This window comes from Dermacentor variabilis, chromosome 4 (assembly GCF_050947875.1).
Source record: "Dermacentor variabilis isolate Ectoservices chromosome 4, ASM5094787v1, whole genome shotgun sequence".
NCBI lineage: Eukaryota > Metazoa > Arthropoda > Arachnida > Ixodida > Ixodidae > Dermacentor > Dermacentor variabilis.
The window spans coordinates 141,815,028-141,838,356 of NC_134571.1; the positions used below are offsets into that span (position 1 = coordinate 141,815,028).

The window sequence follows — 23,329 nt, forward strand, 5'->3', positions numbered from 1 at the left end:
AGGATCAGCAACGGCTGATTGCGAGGGCCCAGGACGCGGCCCGAGCTCAAGGCATTCTGGAATGAGGACGCCTCTCCAAAGCTGCATTTACCTAATAAAAGTGTCTATCCTCTCTCTATCTCCACCCGTGCAATGGGTATTCCGCGTGTGCTGAGGACTACGGAAAAACAGCGCGCCTACGAAGAATGGCGCCGTGAACAGAAGCGGGAATGTGCAGCGATGGCGGGCGGCCCGTAAGACGAACGAAAATCGTGCCGCAAACGCCAAGTGTACGCACCTTTGGTTGAATGACTCCTACCGACTCCACTTCCACCGTAATTGTCGGTGATATCAACGTAGACGTGTCTCGGCCATACGGAAAATGGTCAGCGGCGTTTCTCGTCGAAAGTTTCGATTTCAATGTCAAACAAACATCAGTGTGCTCGCGACGCGTCATCGGTCGTGTATAGACCTCACATTAGCCAAGAACCTTTCCAGTGTTGCACAGAGCCACTGGCCGTATATCGCAGCGACCACAAAGCAATATCCAGCTCAGTGGCCAAATAATAAATCCAGAAAAGCAAACAAAAGAAGGTTAAAAATTTTAAAGAAGTATTGAGTATGCAAGTTAATAAAGCAACAAGAAAAATCGTGAAAAGACGAAATTCATTGTGGTATGCGGATTTTATTTTCAATCAACGTATTTATCACCATATATACAGCTCCGCTGGTCACCCACCTTAACAGAGGATAATGGCAGATTTTTTATGTCTTGCACGCACATGACAAACACGCATATTGATGGGTAATTGAGGCTTGCTTAAAGACATAGTAGGAGGAGGACGAAGATGACGGATATCAGCCTACCTACTCTTGCTCAGCCAGTTTTTGAGTAATTTTAGTTACTACAGTTTGCCCTTTAAACCTTCGATATTAACCGTGGACTGCTGATGGCCTCAGGATCCCCAACAGGCGAGTTGGGCAATCCCCACAAGTGAAGCGGGTGTGGTACACGGAAGCAGCTTCGAGTCGGGCGGCCGCCATCTACTGCACTCCATGCAGCCCTCATCAGGCCACGAGAAACGATAAACGTCCGCAACGTGAAGAAGAAAATTTGAAAAAGAGACCACGACACGATGACATGAACACAAACTTATCGACAGACGATGTTGCCGAAGAAATGGACCAGGCAAGTTCTACAGCTGCCGCGTAAATAAACAGCGACAAGTTGGAATTCCGGTTATCTTCCAGCCAGCGCGACCTGAGCGCACGCTGTGGAAAGTAAACCCGAACGTTCTAGCATCATCGATCGTGTTGACAGCACAAGAAAAAGTCCTCAGTCATCGCCTTAATAAGGACGGCAGCCTCATGGTGAAAGTGTCGCCGCACACCACCGCTAATCGCCTGCTCATTGCCACTACTATGAGCAAGCTCGCGTCCCATCTTCGTACTTTGTCACTTATGGACGTATTCAAGGAGTCCCTGTTGAGTACTCTGATAAAGAGGTACAGGAATACCTCTCGCGACAAGGCGTCCTGTCACCTCGTAGGCAAGTTCCCTACCTCGCTGACCAGGAAGGAACCGCTACAGAAGCACGTCGAAGATCAGTGGTTCTATATTAGCCAAGGGTTCTCCTATGCCGAAACGTGTGTTACTTGGATTCAGCAGCTACCCTGTGAAAAAGTACATGGGATTTACAACGCAATGTTACAACTGCCAAAGACATAGTCATATTGCAAAATATTGCAAAGGTACTAGCCGCTGCAGTGTATGGGCTGGACCCCATTCGCACAAAGATTGCGCTTCTCGGGCACAATCGCGATGTGCTAACTGCGGTGGACCTCATCCGGCGTCGTACGGACGATACCCGAAGGAAAGGGAGGCTACACTTGCACATGCAGTCCAACAAAAACAAGAAAAACCCCCGTCGTTGCGAGAGGCCCCACCGAATCCAGAGCTGGTATTTACGAGCCCGACGTCTGTCGACCGCGACGCGTCCCACCACGGATCGACACCGAAAAACAGCCTTGTCGATTCTGACACACCACAACTTGGACAAACGCCAAAAAAGACTTATGCTTCTTCTGTTTGGGAATAACGAGAGCCATGCCAAGTCACTGCACAAGACATCACAAGACCCAACATCTAGTCAACCTATTACCGCAATCCAGAACACCAGGGAAATTCACATACATGCCTCGCTTTCGACCACAATTGAAATTAATATCGCATATTTGATCGTACCTATGCTATTCGGTGCAATCAAAGCTCTTCTTCGCGCTAATCATGCAGTTAGTAATCTCCCGGAGGCCGAGGCTGTCATGGCTCTTGAGCCCCTAGTTACAGCGTGTAACACGTCAAACCGCATTTCTTCGTTGAACCAACAATGATTTCGTCGGGTCGCTCAAGGCCAGCAGTTACCACAAGCAGTCATCTAAAATCGTTTACTATCTTTGAATGGTATGCCCGAGGTCTGCGTTCGAAGCTCTCTGATTTTCAGTACCTTATACGTACTTACAAATTTCCTTTTGTGGTAATATCTGAGTCCCGTGTAGACCGGACTTTCCGGATAAGTGGTTGCCATTTCCTGCATTCGCAGCGGACGAATCGTATCAGCCGACTACTGTTTGGTTTTCGCAACGACGTTCTTATAGCCAAGACTGTTGCCTCTTCACATAGCACGAATGAATACATCTGCGCGAAGACAATGATTGGCAAGCAGACGTTTACTCTAATAGCTGCCTACTTGGAGCCGGGGGCAGTATTTGATGTGCCAAGACCGAGAATTTTGTTCTCAACACCTGGCCCACGCATTATCAGTGGGATTTTAACGCCCACAGCATAATTTGGGACCGCACGCGCACCTGCGGGCGAGAATGTAGGCTGGCTAATTTCTCGGGGACCATCGCATTGAACCATTGAAGGATAGTACCATTACTTTCAAGAAGGAGCCACGAGTCACCAGCTACATTGATCTATCCTTTATGTCAATGTATTTTGTTCAATGGTTTAGCTGGTGCATGGACTTCAAGACAAGGGGCAGTGAACCCTACCCAATTCTGATATCGGCTTCTGGTTTACAAATGCCTTCACTAAAAGTAAAAATGAAATACATAGACTGGTATGCTTTTAGAGATACCTCTAGTCGAGGTATTACAGCTGCAACTCGAAAAAGTGAACTTGTACCGACAATAGTCCATTGCCTGAAGAAAACATCATGTACTACATTCCGGCACCCTGATGTTCCGGCTAATGATGAAGAGTGTCAGCACCTTCGCGATATGCAAAGACGTGCGCAGCGAAAAGCACTGCCCACTAAGGATCTTGAAAGATCTGCGTGCTTCTCGACGAGCACAGCGTCTAATAAGACGCTATCTCACAGAATTGTGTCGGCAACGGTGGAGAGATTTCTGCGCGACGCTGTATGTACGTAAACCCGCGGCTATTATCTGGCGTGCAATCAGACGATTGCGGATGCCAGCCGAGCAGTTATACCTTATCATCGCTCCCTCATGAAAGACTAACCGCGAAAGAAACTGCAGAGGAATACTGCAGGCTTATTTCTGGATCAGGGCATCGCGGTACATGCGGCGTGTCTTCGGGTGGCATACAGCCTCCGCGAACATCTGTGGATGCAATGGACCTCCCCTTCACCATGAAAGAACTTTCAGCGGCTATAGTTGCTGCCAACAAAAAGTATTCTCCCGGCCTCGACAAAGTCAACTATCAAGCTATAGGGCACCTTTCCCGCCACTGCCGTCTCCTGGAAAAAATTATTCATAAATGAATGACATGGCTCCTTCAAACGCGAGGAATCTATCCCATAACTGAGGTTATTTAGCGCACGAAAAGGGACGAAAGACCGTGGCAAGACGCGGACACAGCGCTATCCATCTATCCATCACAAAGAAATTAATTGCTTTCGGCCGAATAGATCAGCACCGGACAATATAATATCCCTGATTTTCTCGGTAGAAGAGCATCTAACTACTGGACATATTCCAATCATCTTCATTGACATCAAAGCCGCCTTCAATTCCGTTTTTGCATCACTCAGTTTTTGAGGCCCTTGAAGCTGTAGGCCTTTGAGGACGCCTCTATACATTGCTATCCAACTATATCGAATGACGGCAGCTTTGTATAATAACTACAGAAGGTCTGACATCTTGCTATGCTGTTGAAAAGGGAGTTCTACAAGGGGCAGTCGTTAGCCACTTACTACTTAACATCCCCCGCGTTCACTCGAAAAAGAGCCTACCAACTGGGGCACATATAACGTTGTACGCTGATGACATTTGTACATGGAATGGGTCAGGGTCTCGTCGAGTAACTCAGCAGCGACTACAGCGAGGCTTTTCATCATGTCGTCGTATCTTACACTGCAGGGACTACATCTATCACCAGAGAACAGCGTTGCAATGGCCTTTACTCGCAAGCGAATGGATACCCACTCATACTTGGTGGTCAAGCCCTTCCCTATACGGACGGAAGCATCGCTTTCTCACGGCCTTGATTAATCGTAACCTCTCCTGGACACCGGAACCTAAAATGTTGCGGAGGAGAAACTCCGGCGGATCCAAAATTATTAGTTTTCTTGCCGGACCCCGGTGGGTTAGCGACTGCCGGTCGATGGTGACGATGCATAATGCTTATATTGATAGCCTCCTGCGCTATAGCCTTCCTATCCTGCAGCGGCTGTACCCAACTAATAAGAAAATCTTAGAATCGACACGTAACAATAACCTGCGTGTTTGTCTCGGTCTTCCGAAGAGGTCTTCTTGTATAGGGACAGAAGCCGACGCCAACTGTTTAAGTCTTGACCTGCTACGAATTCAGGAAAACACCCGAACACATATAAGGCACTTCGTCGAAACCAAGAATTATTTTTAAGTACTATCAAAATGCAAAACAATTCCGGATTAGGCAAGCTGTTGGCGAAATTATACTCAATATCCCCAAGTAGGCACCACAGATCATGCCACTACAGTTCCCTCCATGGAAGCTGTCTCTATAGATATTCGAAAATACATCCTTGGAATAAAGTCCAAGAAGAACATGCTTCAAGCCGCTCTTTTACAGACAGCACTGGCCTACATGAGTGAGAAGTGCTCCACTACGAAGCACACGTTTACTGACGGCTCCTCTACGCAGCATAGCTCTCCCTGTGGTATATTCTCCCCTTCCACAGACCAGACAATTTCGTGGCGTTTACAGCGAGTGACGTCATCAACACTGTCTGAGCTGTACGCGATGAAACAGGCGCTAAAATACGTACTACGGCAACTTCAACAACAATGGACAATCTTCGCAGACTCGAAAGCAGCATTGTAAAGCCTTTACACGAAAAGCAATAAATCAAGCAATTGCATTCTGGTCCAGGACATAGCATACCTACACCACTTGGCATGTGCTAGCACTTCAGTGGCTTCCGGGACATTGCGGTCCCGGAAGGTGGCAGAGGCAGAACGCAAAGGACATGATGACATAAAATTTATAAAAGTGCTTTTTACTACAAGTGAAGCTTCAGCTTTGGTGAAGCGATATGTACTTAGTGAACGGCGTAGAAGGTGGTCTTGACCTTCAGGCAATTACGAGTTTTTATTCAACATCATCTCATAACTCCAATCAATGCTACCACAATGACTACCACGCCATCTGGAGACCCGCTGTCACCGGCTTCGGCTGAACGTTACATACATGAACAATCATCTTTTCCGCAATGGACAGGCTACAAAGCCATGTTGTGGTAACCATTTCGCGGTAGAATCTGTAGAACACATCTTGCTCGAGTGCCTAGCTTACAAAGAAGAACGAAATCGATATAAGCTAAACATGAAAAGCTCGACCAAGGCCCGTTGAAGTTGACACGGATGCTGGATCCCTGGCCTTGCCCATCGTAACAGCGCGAATCTCTGGACTTCTTGTTCATATATATTGAGCCAATTGGTTTGCGGTCTAAACTATGACTCACGTACGTTGTCTCATTAAGACAGTAATATTATATTATTTTGCATTTACCGTCTACATGCGTCGCATCAGACATTTACCCTACTACTGATAACATCACATGGCCTGCATTTTTTGCTTTTATTTTAAGTTTCTCTTCTGCCCACCTTCTTCTAAGGTCATTCTTCTCCTTCGTCTCATTCCCTGTAGGACAAAATACGATGGCTAAACACTCTGCGTTTTCAATAACGAGCTTTCTCTCTCTAAAGACGTAATAAGGCGACGCCACACAACCTCAACGATAAATGCAAAGGCACCCGTCATAAGCTCAACACGAAATCGTGTAGCGATATAGCGATGGCAAAAGGGGAGAGAACGCGTTAATCAAGCTACGGGTATCAAAATCCCACTACCTCGCATTGTATCCGAAAAACAGCTGCAAGTGAAAATAGCAAGGCAGCTTTGCTGCGACCCGTTGTTAGTGCACACACAAAGGAATGGCTCCTTGAACGACTCTTTCGCAGATAAAGAAGTATCAGTTTCAGCCGAAATGCGAAGCATCCACTGCAAAAGCAAATTACTAGACAGCTAAACAAAGTAAGCATACCAGTCTTACACTTTCGAACATTCGCTTACTAACTGAATCAACTAGTATGGTGTCACTCGAGCACAGGCAAACGTCAACACATCTCACTCGATGACCGCGGACAATCGCTATCAAAACGCTGGCGTGAGGAGGCGCGGCAGCAGCAACGAGCCAAGTGATGTTCGTGCTGCCGCTCGCTACAGCACAAATAAAGCGTCGAGAACACAACGCACACGAAGCCATCAGCTCTCGGTACACCAAGACTCTGTCCCCGTCGTAGATCGCTCTCAAGATAGGGCCCGCGCGGCCGCGGTAAGCCGCTCCATGAGAGGCGATAGCCAGAGAAATATAATATGCAGTCAGCAGTCAGTATTCTGAAGCTATCGTTGACTCGAAGCTCTTCCTTCACTTCACCGAGTAGGGTACCTTGATGAGCGCGCTCTCCACTTAAGGTGATGACGACAACTGCGTCGTCTGCTACGGCAGCCACCATTATCATGTCCACGGCTCCCAGCGAGAAACGCAGCGTTCTTAGCGCGCCGAAGCTGTCGCTTGCGCAACGCGTCTGCATGCACGACAAAAGAAAAGTGTTCGACTGCATCCTGCACTGACTAAAAATACCTAAACGAAGTATAAGGCATTTCACATTTCATAAGAAATAGACAAAACCTGTGATAACTATACCCGAGCTTTGTTTTCCATGAACATTGCATTATGCATTTCAGCATTACGCAGTCAGAGCTCTTCAAATCTCAATGGCTTTGTTTGATCATGCCTTTGCTACTGCTTTCCTTAATCTACATAAATTATTTTCTGGTTGACATTTCTTCTAACATTCGTCTTTATGCCGATAGCTGTTTTCTATATGAAGCGATTAACTGCTGTAATGGTCATTACCGCTTCCAAGAATCATTTGCTAGGTTGTGCAGTTGGTGCAACACTTTGAGAATTAACGTTATTTTGATAAAACCCTTTTGATGTCCTTCTGTAACAAATCTTCTCGTTCGTTTTCTTTTTCATTACTCCTTCAATAACCCTGCCGTAACCAGGGTATCTTAATATAAGTATCGCGGCGTCATTTTTGCGCATAACATGTCATAGCCTAAGCACATTGATTACAGATATAACGAAGCATTAAAGAATATGGTTACCTAGATCGTACACTATCCAACTCTCCTAAAGGTACTAAGCTACTAATATATAAATCGCTATAATCCCTCCTGATGTCGCCTACGTATCTGTCGTTTGAATCCCTTATAAGCAGTGTGAAATTAACAGGCTAGAAGCAATTTAGAAAAAGAGCTGTAAGATTTATATGTCACCGTTAGGACATCGACTTTCACCCTCTTCTACACTTCGCTTCTTGAATTTAACTTTGCTCTATCGAAGTAATTAAATTTCTTGCACAGCATCGTCAACTCTACGGCTACACTTTCAAAGAACTATACACATCGCGCCGGAGTCATCGACAAGACTGCATCACAAATTAAACTTGATGTTCCACTATGCAAGCGCTAACGGATAAATTCACCTGTTGCCCTCGTTCCATAGAATACTAGAATTCCTTATCTATGTCTGTTCGCACATGCCCATCCCGAAGTTTTGTATCCGCCATTCAAGATGTAGGGTCTTAGCAAATCATCCTTATCACTGTATGTTATTTTGCTGTTTATATTTCCCTCTGTTAATCCATTCCGCCTATGACGCTTGTTGCGCTGCAGTAGGTACAAATTATTTAATTAATTAATCATTACACATAATTCATTGTTGGCTCTCCTATGTGCCTGCGAAAAAATGGTTTTGGTATCGTGAGCTAAATTTAAGTAGCTAAATTTTAGTGTTTACGTGACACCCAGATTTGTTAAGAACTTGTGAAATAGGTAATATCAAAACTTTTACAAGGTATATAACACAGCTATAGGCCTAGAAAAACTATCTTTATACAAGATAAACTTTATGCTTACTCTTTTTTCCCCAAATATTTATAAACATGGCATTAAACCTTACCTGGAATAGAAGAAAGTTACAGGAGCCATACAACGCTGCATTACGAGGTCAGTTTTCTTTACACCATATGGACATATTTTATGCCGCTACTTATTGTTTTCACACGCAGACCCGGTATGCACTCACTGACACGGAACCAGCATTGTAGGTCAGAACTATATATTCAAGAAAACTACCTTCTGATCTCTACTCAGTTCAGCGTACGAGAAAAGCCTCGAAAGAATCACGACAACGCATCGCTACAGAATTTGCAAGTTGGGTTGAAACTCGCCGGTGAATCCACCTACCACATCAATCTCAGCACTCGTTCTCCATGTGCCAAAGCCGACGTTTATGGCCTTCTGCGTCCTTTCATTAATAGTGCCTTTTCCTTCTAATTTAGTGAACCTTTATGCTGATTCTGATGAGAAATAACTTGAGACAGAATACAAATCCTCCACTATAGGACGTGCGCTTAGAAATCATGTCAAGCCTCGAATAAAGAATGCGCTTTTCTCAACATTCCCTCTATTTTATGCAATTTAAAAAAGAAACAAGTCCTTAGCATGGTTTTCCTAATTGTTTATTCCAAGCCATGCACCTTCCTTAACAATACGCTCACTACAAAATGGTGTGTTTTTAATGCGCGCTACGCAGTCAAGACTGCACGGTGGGACACTATACTGACACAGAAACCTTAGCAATCGACTAAAACACCAAGTGGGCGAGGAGTCCAAGTCTTCCTTCCGAAAACCATGGCAATGAAGTCTGCAGGCAAGAATCCAGGACGCTGCCTCCGTTTATAATTTTCAAGGAAACACAGAATCATCTGCGCCCTATCGCTTATGCGAAAAAACAATACCTTAAACCGTGTCTTATAGCGCGCCCCCCACAGTATGAATCCCTAACTGACCGAAGAGGGTGCGCCATAATAATGCACGACCAATCTGAACCAATATTATAGGCAACTGCAAAAGAAGATCTCATGGAGAACTAATCATTTACGCTAACGCGCTATAGGCATGCGCACATAAAACACAAGGTGTAGGAGGCAACAAGAAAGGGGGCTAACCGAGCGGCCTGATTTTTAGTATTTATATCGTCAGAAGCCAACAAACAAAGACGCCAAGGACAACATAGGGGAAATTACTTGTACTTACTAATTGAATTAAAGACAAAATAAATTAATGGCAATAAAAGTGGACAAAAGAACAACTTGCCGTAGGTGGGGAACGATCCCACGTCTTCGCATTACGCGTGCGATGCTCTAACCAATTGAGCTACTGCGGCGCTAACAGCTAACCTGGCGGAATAAGAATTTCCTCACCTAAGTGTTCTGTTCCACTTACAGTGTCGTTTCTTTTGAAATATTGTTTAATCTCGACAATTCCCATCTAGCTTAAGCAGTGATAAGCAATGTGTCAAGTACATACTTACGTTATAGTCGCATTCATAACCCATGAAAAGTCATTTTAGTTCCGCACAGTCCAAATTGCCTAGAAGTGCCAACTCATGTTGACTATGGAGCGAATTTTATGCAATAACTATATTGTGATGCTTTCTAATAAATGTCTCTTATTTTAAACCTTCGCTTGACAAGTAAACTGTATCAAACATTTTTTATGTCTATAGGGACATTCTCAGCATTCGTATTAAAATATCAAAGGGACAGTATCTCGAGGATGCACCAGTCCTGGAGGCGACTACAAATAGGAAAGGTAAGAGGGAGCAGATGGATCTGCGTATCAATTAAAAGAAGTAGGGGGGGGGGGGGGGGGACTGTGCACGGGATAAAGCCCCTTAAACTTCGTTATATTCCGCACATTTCTCTATCACCTGATTGATAGTGTGAATATGATCTGTTGTTGAGTAGCATTTACGGAATCCTGCCTGGTCCTTTGCTTGACAGAAGTCTAAGGTGTTCCTGATTCTATTTGCGATTACCTTAGTAAATATTTTGTAGGCAACGGACAGTAAGCTGATCGGTCTATAATTTTTCAAGTCTTTGGCGTCCCCTTTCTTATGGATTAGGATTATGTTAGCGTTCTTCCAAGATTCCGGTACGCTCGAGGTCATGAGGCATTTCGTATACAGGGTGGCCAGTTTCTCTAGAACGAACTGTCCACCATCCTTCAACAAATCTGCTGTTACCTGATCCTCCCCAGCTGCCTTCCCCCTTTGCATATCTCCCACGGCTTTCTTTACTTCTTCCGGCGTTACCTTTGGGATTTCGAATTCCTCTAGACCATTTTCTCTTCCATTATCGTCGTGGGTGCCACTGGCACTGTATAAATCTCTACAGAACTCCTCAGCCACTTGAACTATCTCATCCATATTAGTAATGATATTGCCGGCTTTGTCTCTTAACGCATACATGTGATTCTTGCCGATTCCTAGTTTCTTCTTCGCTGTTTTTAGGCTTCCTCCGTTCCTGAGAGCACGTTCAATTCTATCCATATTATACTTCCTTATGTCAGCTGTCTTACGCTTGTTGATTAACTTCGAAAGTTCTGCCAGTTCTATTCTAGCTGTAGGGTTAGATGCTTTCATACATTGGCGTTTCTTGATCAGATCTTTCGTCTCCTGCGATAGTTTGCTGGTATCCTGCCTAACGGAGTTACCACCGACTTCCATTGCACACTCCTTCATGATGCCCACAAGATTGTTGTTCACTGCTTCAACACTAAGGTCCTCTTCCTGAGTTAAAGCCGAATACATGTTCTGTAGCTTGATCTGGAATTCCTCTATTTTCCCTCTTACCGCTAACTCATTAATCGGCTTCCTATGTACCAGTTTCTTCCATTCCCTCCTCAGGTCTAGGCTAATTCGAGTTCTTACCATTCTGTGGTCACTGCAGCGCACCTTGCCGAGCACGTCCACATCTTGTATGATGCCAGGGTTAGCGCAGAGTATGAAGTCTATTTCATTTCTAGTCTCGCCGTTCGGGCTCCTCCACGTCCACTTTCGGCTATCCCGCTTGCGGAAGAAGGTATTCATTATCCTCATATTATTCTGTTCCGCAAACTCTACTAATAACTCTCCCCTGCTATTCCTAGTGCCTATGCCATATTCCCCCACTGCCTTGTCTCCAGCCTGCTTCTTGCCTACCTTGGCATTAAAGTCGCCCATTATTATAGTGTATTTAGTTTTCACTCTACCCATCGCCGATTCCACGTCTTCAAAGAAGCTTTCGACTTTCTGGTCATCATGACTGGATGTAGGGGCGTAGACCTGTACAATCTTCATTTTGTACCTCTTATTAAGTTTCACAACAAGACCTGCCACCCTCTCGTTAATGCTATAGAATTCCTGTATGTTACCAGCTATATTCTTATTAAACAGGAATCCGACTCCTAGTTCTCTTCTCTCCGCTAAGCCCCGTTAGCACAGGACGTGCCCGCTTTTTAGCACTGTATATGCTTCTTTTGGCCTCCTAACTTCACTGAGCCCATTTATTATATCCCATTTACTGCCCTCTAATTCCTCCAATAGCACTGCTAGACCCGCCTCACTAGATAACGTTCTAGCGTTAAACGTTGCCAGGTTCATATTCCAATGGCGGCCTGTCCGGAGCCAGTGATTCTTAGCACCCTCTGCTGCGTCGCAGGTCTGACCGCCGCCGTGGTCAATTGCTTCGCAGCTGCTGGGGACTGAGGGCCGGGGTTCGATTGTTGTGTTCATATAGGAGGTTGTGGCCAAGTACTGCACCAGGGTGGCCAATCCTGCTCTGGTTAGAGAGCGCGTTGCCGGTTCTGGTCACCGGGATCAGGCCACACTCCAGGCCTGTTTGTGCAATTTTATCAACACGCGGATTTTTTTTATATTTATATATAGCTTTCATTGATTACGAGAAAGCGTTTGATTCTGTCGAAACCTCAGCAGTCATGGAGGCATTACGGAATCAGGGTGTAAACGAGCCGTATGTAAAAATACTGAAAGATATCTATAGCGGCTCCACAGCCACCGTAGTCCTCCATAAAGCAAGCAACAAAATCCCAATAAAGAAAGGCGTCAGGCAGGGAGATACGATCTCTCCAATGCTATTCACAGCGTGTTTACAGGAGGTATTCAGAGACCTGGATTGGGATGAATTGGGGATAAAAGTTAATGGAGAATACCTTAGTAACTTGCGATTCGCTGATCATATTGCCTTGCTTAGTAACTCAAGGGACCAATTGCAATGCATGCTCACTGACCTGGAGAGGCAAAGCAGAAGAGTGGGTCTAAAAATTAATCTGCAGAAAACTAAAGTAATGCTTAACAGTCTCGGAAGACAACAGCAATTTACAATAGGCAGCGAGGCACTGGAAGTCGTAAGCGAATACATCTACTTAGGGCAGGTAGTGACGGCGGATCCGGATCATGAGACGGAAATAATCAGAAGAATAAGAATGGGCTGGGGTGCGTTTGGCAGGCATTCTCAGATCATGAACAGCAGGTTCCCATTATCCCTCAAGAGAAAAGTATATAATAGCTGTGTCTTACCGGTACTCACATACGGGGCAGAAACCTGGAGGCTTACGAAAAGGGTTCTACTCAAATTGAGGACGACGCAACGAGCTATGGAAAGAAGAATGATAGGTGTAACGTTAAGGGGTAAGACAAGAGCAGATTGGGTGAGGGAACAAACGCGAGTTAATGACATCTTAGTTGAAATCAAGAAAAAGAAATGGGCATGGGCAGGACATGTAATGAGGAGGGAAGATAACCGATGGTCATTAAGGGTTACGGACTGGATCCCAAGGGAAGGGAAGCGTAGCAGGGGGCGGCAGAAAGTTAGGTGGGCGGATGAGATTAAGAAGTTTGCAGGCACGGCATGGCCACAATTAGTACATGACCGGGGTTGTTGGAGAAGTATGGGAGAGACCTTTGCCCTGCAGTGGGCGTAACCAGGCTGCTGCTGCTGCTGCTGCTGCTGCTGCTGCTGATGATGATGATGATGATGATGATGATGATTATGATGATTATGAAACTTCGTAAAGTAGCGACACTCTCCTCCTCCGCCCTCACTCCTCCTCGTTTCTCCTCTCTTCCACGCTCCCTCCTCGACCGTGGCGCCGCCTACACTGTTCGAGCGTAGCGACGGCGCCAACATGCGTTCCTCGCCACTCCGTAGACGCTTCTCGAGCAAAAATGGCCCTGATGCACGGCGCGAGGGCCCACGTGATGCTATAAGGCCAATAGCGACGCGGCGTCGACCAGAGCGCGCGAGGAGGAGGCGGCATTCTTCAAAGCGTGGCACTACTTTACGAAGTTTAAGGGGTTTTAGTACGGGAGGGTGGAAGCCTGCAAAAACCTTTAATGGAAATTCGATAACCCGCACAGTGACCTTTTTTTGGTTATCACCTGTTATTCGGTAGCTTAGAACTAAAAACACAAGCAATGCCGAAGAGGGTTTTAGTGTGTTTAGTTTACTCATTTCCTCCATAATAATGACAGAGATAGGATTTAATGTATTGCCCTATGAGTTATGGGAACTTCGGCATCGGAGCCAGCAGTCGAGGAAGTGGAGGACGAAGGGACTCGGGAGCGCGAGCAGTGGTTCGATACTAAGGCTGGGCGCTCTTGGGTGCGGCCGGCCAAGACTAGGGCCTGTTGACGCGGACTGAGGGACCACGCCGCTCCTGTAGAGGTTGATAGTAAAAGCCCGCGACGTACGTCTGCCTAGTCTATACCATCTTCTCAAAACTGAAAGTAATAAACACATCGTAAGAAGCTGGTCAAAGATGCCAATTAAACGGCAGTGAAAGTGGGATAACATCAATACTTTGGCATTTCGCTTCTGAAAGCACGCTTTGTTTAGACGTTCGGACAAGCTCATCTTTGCTTGAAATGCGCCATGCGTCTGAAACAAACGCAGTGTGGTTACCAAGTAGTGTTTCTTTATTTAGTTGTTCTCTTCTTCCGTCCTTCTTAAATCATCATTTTCCTCGTGTATTGTGGCTTGTAGGCAAACACACGCCGGCACGCCCCTCGGCACATCAATAATAGTTCAATAAGGCTGCAAAATAACCGGCTACTGGGTGAGTGGGCACATCTCGTGAACCTCGAAGTACCACACAAGAGGGGAACGACGACAGTTCCGGCCCCTATGTTGCATCTTCCACCGTATTCATCTTTCGTGCACTGCTACTAGGTTCTCAATAAAACTGTCCGATCTGCCACTACACTGGGTGATTTCTTCAAACGAATATCTGCCAAAACCGCACATGCAAGTTTTCTTTTTATGGGCTGAGCGACGTCGAGCGACGGTCGCTGCTTCTCGTGTGGTCAACAGTCGCCCTCAGCCTTCTTCACTTTTCCCCGGTTCACTTGCGTGGTGTCGTCTTAGTCAGAAACCACGGTCCAAGTGCGTTTTGTCCAAAGCGAGCTAATTTAATTTTAGAGCGCAGCTCTTTGGCGTCCGTTCCTGGGTTTCGCGTCGTCGTCGGCGTTGTCGTCGGCCTCGTAACCAGCTCCGCCCCCCTTTCATCCCCCCAGCGCTAGCAGCGACCGACTGATACCGCTGGATGCCGCTGGCGCCGCTAGAGAGTCGAGATAACGTGACTGCATAGAACACCGTCGCCGCCATGCAGAAAGAGGAGGAAAGGGTCCACCCCCCTGTTCTTGTGTGGCGGATAGGGTGCTCTTCAGTTGCCGACGCGCCGGTTATTTCACGTAGGCCCCGGCACGTCGACGAATACGTGACCACCTTCCCACGGCTAGACCTGGTTCTTAGCGCTGCGGAAGCGAGGGTATCATATTGTTTGTGTCGGCATCGGCGGCGTTGTCCCTGAAACCAACTCCGCAGCTGGGGTTGACTCACAATCGGCGTCAGCGGCATCAGTCAGTCGCTGCTATCTCTTCCCTCCTCCCTTTATCGTGTTGTCCGCTTGCTGCGCGCGCTTCTGCCCCCATCGTTTGCCGCTGGGTGTACACGCCGCCCCCCCTCCCCCCTCTTCCTGCGAGTCTCCGGTTGTCAAAGCGCCGGCTCGAACTTAATTCCTTTCTTCGCTCCTCCTCCAATGCAACCCCTGTGCGGTGGCAATCAGAGAGCCAGATCGGTGGCGGCGGATCTGTATATGTGCACCGCCCGAGCCGAAATTGCCGCTGCCGTTCGCCCTGTGCGGTGGCAATCAGAGAGCCAGATCGGTGGCGGCTTGACATAAAGACAAACAGCAATTTCCTAACACTTATGCGGGAGAACATCCCGTTCCTCTCGCTCGTAACGCGTCCCACGGCTGTGACAACCTCGCGAGGCACTTGTATAGATCTCGTCTTTGAGAATCAAGCATTGGTGTACCAAGTCGAACATATATCAGTCTATTTCTCCGACCACAAAGCTTCCTTCATGACTGTCAAGAACTGTTAGTGGAGTCTTTGTTAAAGGAATACGTGTGAAAAATACAAAAAAAATTCTGTGATAGCGCATACATGTGTTGCTCGATTTCTTTGCCTCAATCTATCGAAAAGGTGAAACAGCTTATTTGCTGCGCTCAAATTTCGCATTAGGAAGTAACGTAATCGTCGGTAATTTTTTTTAACCCTAACTTCTCTATTTCGAATTCTGCGTGGCGTAACCTTTGGGCGTTCATGAAGCTAATTACGAGCCCCCTTTTCCCAACTTAAGGTGTTCTCGTTGCCTCAAGCCTAGAATTTATGCAATTAGCGAGCCTGCTCTTTCGTGCCAGTTGATCCACAGTTTACGCGCTCATCTGCGATAGTAGTCAGTGTGCGTAATGTACCAAACGCCCTTTTCGAAAATAGGGTGTCCTTCAACGTGATTCAGATGCTTGCTTCGACCGATTATACACTGTCTCCAGCGCGGATGACGTTCATTATGAGGTCGGTGAGGTCATCGACGCATTGCCATGGTGCCTAGACACTCAAAATGCAGTTCGGCTCTGAGATTGCATGGCTGCATCATGGAAGTATGGAGTTATTGTACCGCTACCAAAAACAGGTTTTCCTGTTCTCCTGATTATTCAACAACCACTCGCCTTAATTTCCACGTTATTCAAGCTGCTTTCAGCGTATGTTTCCCACGCGCCTGAGCTAGTGGCTCTCGTAATTTGTGCGGTACCGTCGTTCAGAATTGGAGTCACGGCATAAATTCACACCGAAAACCGTTAACAACTGTCCTCGACTGTCTGTCCGTTGACTCTAATCGGCGTGAGCGTAGCCGTGCTTTACTGGGCATAGCTCTTGCCAATTGCTTACTCACAGAGCCGTCATATCTCGTGTTCCATTTCATCATGTACCTCTCGGGTTCCCGAAGGTACATGTATCGTCACCAAGGGGCAGGGGACGATCATGAGGCAGCACCTTTCCACATCTAATCCCCGCCACACGACATAGCCTCTAGCCTCTACGTTTCCTCGTACCCTTACTTTGAGCAGTTCGCAACGCTTAGCCATATGGTCGTAATCGTAACCTAGTCGTACTTCTTAATCCCTTTTATAAGCAGTGGGAAATAGATCTTACCAGCTCTCGCCCTGAGGACCAGATGCGACTGGTAGACTGTAGGGGTGGGGGAGGGGGGAGGGGTTGGGGTGACGGCAGCAAGATCCACATGGGATCTGGAAGCATGACACCACCCCCGACGCGAAATTCCTGGCTTTCAGTAAAATTTTACTCTTCCTCCTTGCCTAGTGCCGTATTACGCACCGCAGCATGCCTTCTCCTTCCGAGAAAAACAAAATCTCATTATTTCGGCATTATTATTATTATTATTATTATTATTATTATTATTATTATTATTATTATTATTATTATTATTATTATTATTATTATTATTATTATTATTATTATTATTATTATTATTATTATTGAAACATACAAAAGAAACAAGGAAGGAGCAAGCTGACAACTGCCACCGAGAGGGGCACATCTGCCTACTTTTTCGGGAGGAGGGAATGAAAAGAGGAGAAGAGAGGAAACAAAGAAATAGGAAAGAAAATGCGAAATAAACAAATGACAGAGACACGGACAAAAGTAGTAACACTGAAAAAATGTCTAAACGGGTAGCCTTCCCCAATAAGGCGCTGGATAAACACGGCTATTTCTCCCTCTTCTATCCTCTCTTGGTTTTAACTTTTCAACGCTGGCTTCATTCAGGTACTTTCACCAGGGTGTTGGTTCAGGGGCTAAGGGCAAAACGCGGCGTCAACCCGTCGTAACAGCCAGTGGCGTGACCGTCTTCCCCAGGCTCAGTATTAATGCGTTAGCATTGTTAGGGTACCTCCCGCACTATCGGGGGAATTCGTTCCAATTGCGTACGCCTTGCGAACTCACTGGCAACCATTCGTAAATAACTATTGGTCCCGTAAAAGAGTTTTAAAAAAGTTAATTAGTGTAATTACGTAAACTATTCAATGAGGCATTTGTACTTCTCGCAGAAGTAATGGCCGCCTCATCGAGTAACTTAGCTCAACGGCTAGACTTGGTCTATCTGCCACAGGCAATTCTAAAGCTATAGGTGCTGCTAAAAGAAAACACCTGCTATATCTGCTGCTCTTCAACGAACCTCTTTCTCTCCCACATGCGTCACTGCAGACGCGGAATTATGTAGGTGCCGCAGCTCAGGGAAACTCTTTGACGCCTACTTGGAGCAATGGGTACGTTGCACTCGGTCTGTGGTGGTCTTCCATGAACCTCTTGGATGCCAGCTTGAGCCACTGGGTATATGTAGGGTTATTCGTTTTCGGGTTTTATATTTTTTTCAAATTCGGGGGGTAAAAATCGGGCGTTATTTTTCAGCTTGATAATAGGGTAGAAATCGGGTTTTTCGTGGAAAAATTCCGCAATTCGGGTTTTATCGGGTTAAATTTGCTAACTAATAATTTATTCGATTTGCTCTAACCGGTGGGTAACAATCAGGGCTAGATTTTGGGCTGCTTTCAAGAAAAATATTGCAAAATTTGGCGTTTCTTTGGTAATTAATTATTACTCGCAGTGAGAGGCAACGGTCAGTTTTGAGAAAAGAAACATTTTATTCACGAAGGCTGGTCATCGACGTTCTACACGTCCTTATTAACATACATAATCATCTGCATGCGCAACATCTCAGTTTCCATACGAGACCTGTCTGGTCTCTGCAGGTACCTTAGCTGAGAGAACGTTCCCTCAACGTCACAGCTGCCATTAGCGAGGCACAACAGTGATAACGCTGCATTTGCTAGCCTTGGGTAACGCACAGTTGCGTCGTTCCAAAAGTACATCACTTCAACACCTTCATTTGTGGGGCTTGCTTCCAGCAAGTACTGGTTGAACTCCTCGCGAAGCGAGCCTACATCGTCCATCACGGAATTAAAGAGAGGTCGGCAGTCATCAAACGACTGACTCAGCAGCCGCTTCTGTAACGGATCGAGTACCGCTCCCAGTTTCCACAATGTCAACTGGTTTTCTTCTTTGTCTGAGACGTTCCGTTTCAAAGTGCAGTCCCATTTTGTGGAGATTTTGGCGCAAAACTCTTCACAACAAGTTTTTACTAATATGGCACTGCTCTTAGGCAACATAGACAAAACACCTTTCGCCCGATCACTTTTACCGATCGTCGGGGAAAGCTCGTTGACAGTCTGCTGTAGCTTGACGTTTACGAGGTGATCGAAGCTTGGCATGAGGAGTTCTCGGCTTTCAAGCGTTTTCTGGACATATAAAAGAGGCTCGAGTGCATCGCTCATTAAGACTGCCTTTGCGTAAAGAACCTCTTTTTCAGAAAGTATCGCTCGAATAGCTTCCGCTTTGGTGCTGTCTGTCTGTCGGCCGCTTTTGCCGCCTCTCGCCTGCGCGCCAACTGGAGGCACAGCAATTCCGTGGGCACAGTTGTTTCAGAAATCGGGAAAAATCGGGTTTTACCCGATATTTTAGGAACACGTTCGGGGTGCAAAAATCGGGTAAAATCGGGTTTTACCCGAAAACGAACAACCCCAGGTATATGCCAGTATGTGTGTGCCGCTCTTCAATGAACGTCGTTGACGCCAGCTTGGGTAACTAGATACGGGCCACTGGAAATGTGCCGCTCCAAAATGACGAAAGCTGTTCCTTAAATTCCTCCGATTTTGAACGGAATGCAACCCACGTCACAAGGGTTCCTCAAATACAGCAATCCGACGCTCTGGCAGGCTTCGCCACAAATTCACTGGGCATGCGTCGCTTTTTCCCTGAAGGTCTTTCATGTCAGCGCTTCGACGAGCTGCGCCATGAATGCAGTGTGGACGTGCCGCTCCTCAACAAACCTTTCGCAAACATGGGAAACTCAATATATGCCACTGGCTCTGCAGCGGCAAGTGAGGGAACAAGTCGCAGCACTCGCAGGCACAGGCGCGCCAAGTCTATCGGCTCGGAGGCCATACGCGGACTTCTCGGCAGTGCCTCTACATGGTGCAGCGAATCCAGAGAGAAGCGCGAGAGAGAAGCCCGCTTCCCACATTGCGCATTTCTAAGCGCTCGCACACATCGGCACGCCATGCATTTCGGAGCAACGCGCAGGCTTAGCGGCGACGGCACTAGACGGCCGCGCGGGCTCTGGGGGAACAGCGTAAGAGTCGTCCCGCTGCAGTACACGTACGCCTCTTGCATAACTCGTTGCGATGATGGCAATGCGTTGTGTCGCTATATTGAGTCGATGCTAAACGCATTACCACCGACAGTCATCTTTATATGGGTTCGACCGAATTTTCTTCTGTTCTGTAGTATCGGCGAAGTGTCTGAGAGGTAGAACTGTCGACTGCTACATGGTGACACAGAGGTTCCTATCCACTGGGGATAGTGCGCATTTAATTTTATTTTTAGCTCACGTAGCATTCTGGAATTTGTGCGACGGACACCTACTGGCATCAGAACGACTTATGATTTGGCGCACTTTGGCGGGCTGGCTAAATATTTGCTTTGTATATCTTATGTTCTAAGAAAGAAAGAAAGAAAAAATATCAATGGCGGGATCGAACAAAGTTAGGCAAGCACAAGAACCCGATTTTCTAGCGATTAGGCCACAGGCGCAGGCGCAGTTCTTTCGCAGCAACAATACCTCGTACTCTGAGACAATTTACGCACTCGTTATGCCACATTAGTCCAGGAAAAAGAAGAAAATACACGAATGGTTTTGAAACCTACTACTTCTCTTCGCGTGCGTCCCATCGCATAGTAACAAGTTGCCTACAAAATCGAATGAGCGCAAGTTCTTCCCGTCTTTTGTTCGTGACTGACAGCGGTCTGAGAGGCAATGTGAGAACCCTCTGCCTTCGGGATTGGCCCACTGTCTCCCGTCCTTTCCATGTGGTAGCTAGCACTTGAAAGGAAAAGTATATAGAAGGCGCTTTGTCACATTGTGCCGCATTCGGAAGCAGGCGAGGCCGTATCCAGCAACGGCAAAGGTTGAAACCTGTCTTCGCCAGATTGCAATAAACCAGTCGTCATGCCATCGCCTTCATCGTCGCATTGCTGCTGTTGCCATGCCACACACACGTTTGTGTCGCGTGCAGTTTCCCGCCTTACACAAAGGTGTTGGTCTTTCTGAAAGCGCTTTACAAAACCCCGAACACTGCTGCAGAAACAGCGAAGCTGTTTGCCTCTAGCCCCGTATGCAACCCCCGCATGCATTCCCAGGGGGGGGGGGGGGGGGGGCGGTGAGTGAAGAAGGTTTGATCCTGGACGGCGTACCTCCATATCAGGGACACGGTGCGTGGACAGGAATGTAGGCGGGCAGGGGGAGAGGAGGAAAGAGTGGGGCAACAGCCCTCACTTTACCCCAATTCTTCCTTCCTCAAATAAGAATCTCTATCTCAGCAATAGAGACGGGAAAAAGTGTACGGCGACGGCGTCTGTATACGTGGCCTGCGCTTCCGTGCTAATGACGCCACGCACGTCGTAGGTGCCGGTGTGGCTGCAGCAGCGGTTGCGGCAGATGCATACGAGGTGCAGTGAGTGCGACGGCGCTTTCGTCGGCGTATAGTGTGGTGTCGCGCACGCCGCAGGAACGAGCGAAGAGGCGTCTACAGTAGAAACCCGAATACAACCAGCGACAGCGGGACAGTGCAAAAGCGGAGAATGTGTTTGCAGCCTAAACTGCTTCACTGGTAATCCACCCCTCCCCCCCCCATAGATGTTGCAGCCCCACAAATATTTTTTCCTATTTCGTGGTCGTTCTTTCGAACGCCGAGAAAGAGAGCCATGGAAAATCTAGTGCACCTAAAAGCAAATGAAACGTATGTTTACTAATGACCACCTACTACGGAAACATTTGTCGTAAAGGTAACAATAAAACTATAGTTGACGAACCATTTTACAGTAGCGAAGTATAAAAGATAAAATAGTGGAGGCGCCTTCAGGAGGCAACAAACACCTCACAGTTGACCAGGCTGTTTCCTTTTATTTGCAACCATATGCTTTATGCCACAGGTCTTGAGATGGTCACAGATAATGATGATTATTATTTCTTTATGTGCTGGCGGGTTCTTTTCAATAATCACTGAACTTCTTTTTTTTTGTCTCCCCAGAGCAAAATAACAGTACTAGCTTAGCTGGGAAGGCGGCTTTCACGAGGTCGTCAAGTGCCGTAGGCTGGCGCTACTAACGCAAAATTCAAGGGGGAGTCAGGAAGGGGGAGTCAGGAAATCTAGGCATACCCCTGGGTCCGCGAATGGCTGTCCATTGGGAGAAAGTAGAATTATACACTAAACGATGTGAGACTTGCGAGAATGTAAGCAACATATGCACTAGTCTACAATAGCAAATAAATCATCTATAGTGTTCTATAGTATCTATTGTCTTGGTTGCTAACATAAGCACCCTGCGCTCACAATGGTGTATGTTTTCCTACGTAGATCGAAAGAAAAGGATTTATCGTTTCCAATACTACGATGACGACGACAAGTGCGCAGTAATAACATTTGATGACGGACCAGGTAGGCATAAATTCAACCTATAATTTACAACTTGCTAGTACAGTCATCAGGGTTACTGTCTTATTTACTTATTTATTTATCTATTTATTTATTTTATTAGAGTGAACCATTATTGCCTTCTACTTTTCGACTTTCCCATTGCTGCTGCTGTCTGTCACACAGCGTCAGGGGTTGATTTAGAGCGTGTGTATATCTGACAGGAGCGCGGCACAGACGAAAGGCGATGCGAGAAACTCGTTTGGACTTTGCACCGCGTCGAAAGTGCACAATGTCCTCGGGAGCTCCTTGGGAATCACCACATTAGCCTCTTAACAGGTGTAATTATCCGTGACCCCCGCAAAAGCGTTGCAGAAATTACCGCGCTTACCTTTCTACCAACGTGCATGTCCAGAGGAAAGCTAGATAGAATGGTAGAGAGGAAGGGGGAGAGGAGGCATAGAATCGGTAGAACCGAAACAGTCGCGAAAAGAGTGAATAACAGCCTAACAGCCTTGCCACTCTGCATTCGCTGACCCATACAATGGGGAGAGGGGGGGGGGGGGGACGGAGACGCGAAAACTCAAGGCAACGCTACTACCACAGACACGGTAGCGGTTGCGGGCGAACGGGTTATATTGAAGTCCATGGTACGGTACGTTTCCGTCATTTCTGAAAAATAAACAGCGTGCAGATATGTCAAGCAGATAACTGCATACGCAGGGCGTTCAGAAGCAGAGCCGCATTAACGCACGCCGCGGGGTCCAGGCGACACTACAGAAGCGGTCACAAATTAAATCAACACTTCTCTGCCCGCCGCGGTAGCTTTGCAGCTAGGGCATTGCTCAGGGTCGCGGGTTTGATCAAGAGCGCTGCAGCTGCATTTGGACATAGACGAAATAAAAAAAACGCTCTTATACTTAGACTTTAGGACACGTTAAATAATGCCATGATGTCAAAATTAATCCGGAGT

At 46.7% G+C, this 23,329-nt stretch overlaps 1 protein-coding gene and 1 non-coding gene across 3 annotated transcripts in view; one reads left to right on the forward strand and one right to left on the reverse strand.

Moving 5' to 3' along the window:
* The window catches only part of LOC142577990 (uncharacterized), a 57,222-nt gene that overhangs the window by 15,378 nt on the left and 18,515 nt on the right, over window positions 1-23,329 (forward strand). For both annotated transcript variants that reach the window (XM_075687415.1, XM_075687416.1), the window contains exons 3-4: window positions 10,130-10,215; window positions 22,300-22,380. In XM_075687415.1, the coding sequence (XP_075543530.1) occupies window positions 10,130-10,215; window positions 22,300-22,380 (167 nt within the window). The remainder of the gene's footprint in view (window positions 1-10,129; window positions 10,216-22,299; window positions 22,381-23,329) is intronic.
* On the reverse strand, window positions 9,715-9,787 carry TRNAT-CGU (transfer RNA threonine (anticodon CGU)). Its single transcript has one exon. It is a non-coding gene; the product is annotated as a tRNA-Thr (tRNA).